Source organism: Helicoverpa zea, chromosome 3 (assembly GCF_022581195.2).
Source record: "Helicoverpa zea isolate HzStark_Cry1AcR chromosome 3, ilHelZeax1.1, whole genome shotgun sequence".
In the NCBI taxonomy this organism is placed as follows: Eukaryota; Metazoa; Arthropoda; class Insecta; order Lepidoptera; family Noctuidae; genus Helicoverpa; species Helicoverpa zea.
The window spans coordinates 9,792,098-9,798,511 of NC_061454.1; the positions used below are offsets into that span (position 1 = coordinate 9,792,098).

The 6,414-nt window shown below is 42.0% G+C and overlaps 1 protein-coding gene across 2 annotated transcripts in view; it reads left to right on the forward strand.

The window, feature by feature from the left end:
• LOC124646344 (T-box transcription factor TBX20-like) overlaps positions 1–1,284 on the forward strand; it is a 34,714-nt gene extending 33,430 nt beyond the window's left edge. For both annotated transcript variants that reach the window (XM_047186468.1, XM_047186469.1), the window contains one exon: positions 14–1,284. In XM_047186468.1, the coding sequence (XP_047042424.1) occupies positions 14–482 (469 nt within the window). In that variant the 3' untranslated portion in view covers positions 483–1,284. The remainder of the gene's footprint in view (positions 1–13) is intronic.
• The last annotated feature ends 5,130 nt before the right edge of the window (positions 1,285–6,414 follow it).

Genomic DNA, 6,414 nt, shown 5'->3' on the forward strand with positions numbered 1-6,414 from the left:
TGTACCGTTTCAGGGAAACGATGGAGTCGATGCTGGCGGAACAGCACTTCCTGCGCTCACCATTGCGGCCCTTCGACTTGGACCAGCACAATAACAACTTAACGCTAGAAGAGAAAGCGATCCTGGCGGCGCGGTCACAGCTGTTCCTCCGTGCCGCTTATCCTTTGTACGGCGTGCCGGCGGCTGCGCTGTGGGGGCAGTGGGCGTGCTTGGCGCCGCAGCTTCTGGCGCAGCAGCACCTCGCTGCGTCGGGCTCGGGGCTGCAGCTGCCGCGGCCGGTGTACCCGGGCGCCCTGGGCGCGGCGGGCGCTGGCCCGCAGCCGCTGGCGCAGCACCGCTTCTCACCGTACCCAGCGCGGCGAGCGTCGCCCGGCTCGTCGCCGGACTCGCTGCGCGACGCCAGCCCGCACCCCTCGCCGCTGCACCCGCCGCACCCCCCGCACACCCCGCACGCGCCGCATCCGCCCCACAGCCCCACTTAGTGATAAAACGCCGAATAAAAACCTCCCCGAGATCTCCCTGTAATAATATGCGATATTGTATGAGAGTCTTTATATGGAATGTTTTCCGAGAGAACACAAAAGGAAATTTGAAGTGCGTCGGTGTTTCGCTGCGAAACGAGATGGCGTCGTGAACTTCGATAATTTTATGCGCCGAGAAGTGAATAAACTGAGTGCGAGTGCGTGGAGAACATTTAGAAGTACGTCTGGAGTCGTGAGCGTCGGAACACCGCGCGCCTTCCCGCTGTTGTTACTCACTCTGTGAAAACTTGTATTATATTGTAAAATATTATTTAACTGTACTTTAACTCTGTAATTATTGTTATATGTTCCTAATAGTTTTGTCTCGTAGTGATGGTTTCTGCTAAATTCATGTTATAGCAAAGTAGAGTTTATTGCATAAAATGAGGCATTTAATTGCTGTGTACATTATGTTTGATATTTTCGGACAATTTGAAAACAAATAAGAACATAACGGAATGAGTCGATGTTGTAAATCTTAGTGGCTCAATGGCATTCGACTGTGTTTGGTTGATTTCATCTTGTTTAGGTAAAATGTGCAATATAACAGAGTAAAATGTTTTAGTGAAATTTAGAAGTTAGTAAGATAGATGTATCGATATTAAATAGTAGAAATTATATTGCTGTCTATGTTTAAAATTAATTCCTACATCCGACTACAAACGGATGCATAGATGTACCTAAATGGTTAATTTGTAGTTAAATTATAGTTATTATAAATAATATATTGCTAAAGAAAAAATTAAATGTTTGTTAACATATACTGTACTTGTTTCATTTACCCTAGAGCTTTGACAACGAGGGTCAGAAAAGTAATTTCCTTCATCAATTTGATTAAAGAAAATTCAAAGCAAAAAAATACAAAGTTACAGCCTTTCTTGGGAGCCGCTGAATGCCTTTTGCTCTAAGTATGGTACAATGGAAAAAAATCAAAAGTGTTTTTGAAATGATTAGACACAGGATAAAAAAAATCTAGTAGGTAGTGACTGTCATTAAATTTCACTATAGGCATTCCATACACTTGACCTTTGAGGGAATTGGTTAGAATTTTCCTCAATCCAAATTGATAGAATCATTAATGAAAATCTCAATACAAAGAAACAAAACCAAAATGAACCGGTTCTGTAAACATAGGTGTACCTGACTTACATGACGAAAACGATTGCCACAGATTGCCCCCGGCATTGACCCGTAAGTCGCAGTACTCGCAGTGGTTGCAAGCACGAGTTCCGTGTAAGGGGTCCAGGGTTCAATTCCTGGGTAAGGCCGAAAATCCTTTGCGGATTTTAAGACCTTTCACAAAGGAACCCGGGGTCGCGAAATTAGCGGTGTCACAACCCGAGCTTTAGAGGTCACCTAAATTCGCTGTCCTCTGATGCAGTAGCAATTGTTGTTACAATTCCATATCAAAGATGAATTTGAGATCACTCTGTCATTAGGATTTCATGGGATAGGATTTAAGCCTCCAGAGAGCTTGTAATCATTCCTTCAGGCATTCTCATACACTAACTTTTCTTTGCTTACATTAACGATTCTCCACTTAAAAACCAGTCTGCACCAACTAAGATTGGGTATACCTAAGGCTTGCCTGAAGTGCCCGGCATCTTTATTCTCTGGTCAATGTCGATAGATGACTATGTGTTAAAACTTGAATAAATCGCAAATTATATTTATTGATCAAAAAAATATATACCTAACTCCGTCGTTTTTGTAAACGATGAGGGACATAGCTCACAACAAATTGTTTGTAATTTACTAGAGTGCCGTTAGATGGCGGTAGGCGTAGCATTATGCGTGTTACTCGAAAGCTTCGTTCAAAGCTCGAAAGAACACCGTCAGTACAAAACGTTGAGCGAGCTTTTTGTTTTTTTTTTATTTTATTTTGATGTACAATGTTAAGTGAAAGACTTGTTACTTATTATAGTTCGGCCATTCAGAGAATGCGTTCCTGACACGTCGCGATTGAACTGACGACGTAACTTTGCAATGGCGTTGCAGTTACGATAAAAATATTTTTGCTGGTTGTTTACCGTTTTAACAATTGAGGAGCATTAAAACAACATTATTATATCAATAATCAATGAATGTAGTTACGTCGTCAGTTCAATCGCGACGTGTCAGGAACGCATTCTCTGAATGGCCGAACTATAAAAGCTTTATTATAAAATTAATTTTTTCTTTAGATAATAGAATTAATCTAAAGCAATAAAAGTTCAGCAGTGGACGTCCTATGGCTGAGATGATGATGATGATGATGCATACGATAAAAGCTTTTGTACTACCAAGCTATCAGTTTTTAAGATCGTTGCTTAAATTAGCACTTGTTTGTCTCGTTTGTACGAAAGTGTGACAGATTGTGGAATGGTAACAAATTAGAGCGCCGGCGGGCAATTATGCAAAGCGGCTATAAAGTTATCTTTAGGAAAACAACGGCGTCACCCCACGCCAACTATTCAATTAAAATGAAGCAGTGTCGAGGCGAGGCATTCGAGTCACATAGAGGAAGGGTCGACTACATCGAATTAGTTGCGCGCGTGGCTACATTACTGGGACAAATTTCACGTCCCTGGGGCCCGGCAGCGGCCCGCAGGGTCGGGGATGCAACGCTAATCTAATCGGGATTGTAGCTAATAAATGTTGTAGCCAGTGACACAGCCACCAAGAATTTATTGCTTGTAAAAGTGTTTCCAATCGTAGATATTGTTGGGATGACGCTCCTCTCTGATAAACTGCGATTGAATTTAACGTTTGACTGAATATTTCATTTGATTTAAGCGCCGGTTGTTATGTTGTTAATTAAATATAGAGATGGGGGCAGTTTGCTGAGGGATTTGTTAGTAGAGATTGGAAATTGCATCTGATGAACTCATTAGATTAGAAGTTATCGATAAAACTATAAACGTTAATCGTAACTCTATTCTCACACTTTCGATTAAAATTTAATCTACATCTCTTTTTATAGGTACCTTTATATAGTTATAGGTACCAACTGCCACTGAAAGTTGGTCTACTTAAAAATACTGGCGAGTGGCGAGCTGGATCTATGATGATCACGTCCGATCGTGAACTAAAACATAAGTAGAGGTAGGTAAGTAGAGACAAAGCCTTATTCAGTGTGGCTTATCGGCAGGCTGGCGGGCAGGGGCATGTAATGCGGCGTTATTGGCCACTCGGCTCATAATCCCCTTTTAACTGCGGATCCCGAGCCGCGGCGACGTGCCCCGAATGTTTATGTTCGGTTTCTTCTGGTCGTGAACATTCGCACTCCTTAGCTCTGATGTCGACGACACCACGCTACGTGCTGTTGGAGGTGACTGTCGCCGAATTACTTGCCTCGATCATTCTTCAATCTTATCGAGGGTTCTTTCTATCTTTATTTTTACACTTTAGGATTTGATTATTCTTTATCATTTAATATCATAATTTATACGTTCTAAGTGGGCACATTTTTATGGCCAATTAACTGATTAGAGTTAGCTTCATCCATTTCAATAAATATGCAAATTCTTAGCTAAAGGTTTTACACGGTCTATAGTAATATAACATGCAAAAATAATGAATATTGTGTCAATGAAAAAAGAAATATAAGAGTTATTCTATTAGAAATTATATTATTCTAATATACCTTAGCTTTTATTAGAGAATTGCAATGAGAAAGACGAACATGTTCGTAAGGTGTACGGCGCGCCGTACACGCAAACACAAGTTTTCCGACAATCAAACCGGAACAGAATTTTACGATGTAACATAGACACTTGAGCAACAGACATGCCTTCTGTTCCCAACGTGCGGGTTGTAAAGAACAATGTTCTGTATCATTTACATAAAGCTTGATTTAATACATAGGTACGAGGGCCGGGAGACAGGGCGGAGCACGACAGCCGGTGCTAATGTCGCCAGCGCGCCGTGCACACACATCTCCACATTTCACTAAAACTGCAAACGTAACGGGCTAATAAATTCACGTTTATTACCGCAAATATATGTACTCTTACCTTGGCAGTCGCTACCGGAACAAATCGTGGGTCCGCCGTTTACGCGGAATACGCGAAACGTGCGTTATGAAATATTAACGTAAACGCGCGCGTTTGCTGAAACAATGCATATAGAATAGGTGTTCAGGCCTCATCGCTAAGGTGGGCACATTATCAGAATGGTGCGCTAATGGAATTGAGCATTTTTATTTATTGGCCGTGTGTTCAATGGTGCGTGGCGTTTATGTGTATCGCGGCATAACTCACAGTTTATGATTATTTTATTAACGTTTTAATGTTGAACGTCTGTTCTACAGCTGAATTAATTGAAATATTGCAGTTCAAAGGAATGATGTGAAAGAAATGAAGGTTTAATTTATTTTTATAGTCTTACACTGCATTAGGCACCTTATACCCTTAGGGTTCTAAACTGAACTAATATTCATTTTACAGAGCTACCGCTTTAGATATTTCTATGTTTACTTACGTAAATAGCTAGGTGCTAAAGTACAATTATGTTCGTAGAGCAATCTAATTATTACCCAATCCACACGAGAGTACCCACTTAAAAATAATGCAGTTCAGAGCTCGCAGCGCATATTGCAACTCGATAAAGTTATTCGCGTTCAATAACGCGAATGATCTGACTTTTCCCGTTTTTCCTCTACGAATGGCTACTCCCCACCTCCTCCCCCACTCCGGCGCCTCCCCCGGCCTCCCCTTGCGGTGCAAAGTTGAGGGCATTAGCGTGTTATCGGCGGCAGCGGCGTGAAGAAGGCGCCCACCTGAACTGGTATTACACCACCCCTGGCGACACATACAATTATGTTCGTAGCAAATTTCAACTGCCACATTGCTGGCTGCTATAGAACAGCTAACAAAAACGACTACGAAAGCACGCATTGTATATAAAACCTCGCACAGCCCTCTCGTTCTCTAGCATCTCTAATAGGTGTAACAGATACTATCTATAAGCGTTGAGATGTGGGGATAGGTGGGAAGCGTGAACGTGTTTTGCAAACCAGCCGAGGAAATAAGGTGTCCCCAATTTTACTTTGTCGACCGCCACTGATAGCAGATAATGTAGTGTTACGAGGGAACTTTGTAAATGGAACCTTTTTCGTTATGTTTTATTCCACAAATGTTATGGTAATTTTGCCGACAGACCTTTGAGAGCAAAACATTTTTTCAAACTGTCTGTGTTTGTGAACGTGGATTATTTACTACCATTTTGTTTTGTTTATCAAAAGAATACTCTCTAGAATAACACATATTCCTACAGGAGCCTTAATAATTGACGCCCAGAGAGTCGTGACGAAATACATTACAATAAGTACTTTATTGAAAACGAATAGTTCCCATCGAAAATTTCGCACGCCTATCGTAATGCATTCCTAATCAAATCCATGCGGTCACAGACATACGCAAGCATCACGTTTACGGGGCACAGGTCCCCGCGGGCCGCGAGCCCATTGACAGGTTATTGATACAAATAGTCCTCCCTCCCCGCCACACCGCACCCCGCCTCTGCCCCCTGCGCCCTGCACCCCCCGACAACACCAATAAAACCTGATTGATATTGTGTAAGTGCTCTCGGAAAATGTGGGAACTCGATTGATGTTACAGCCAAATTCGATTGGAGGAAAATTGAAAAGAACCGCAGTGCTAAGGAAACTTTCATTTTATTTGGAGGTGTTAGAGTCGAAAGTTGGTTGTTTTAGTTAAGGTTTAATGTCTTTTCAGCATTGGGACGGGTGTATTGATAGTAGTCGGAGGCGTGAATAGTGTTGTCTAATGGCGGAGCCACGCGTGCTACTTACCGGTACAAGTACATGCGTATTGGTAGCCGAAACGTATTTGTAATTATTGGTTCCGATTATTCGATTCATTGTGTAGTTGTATATTTTTTTATAAAGATG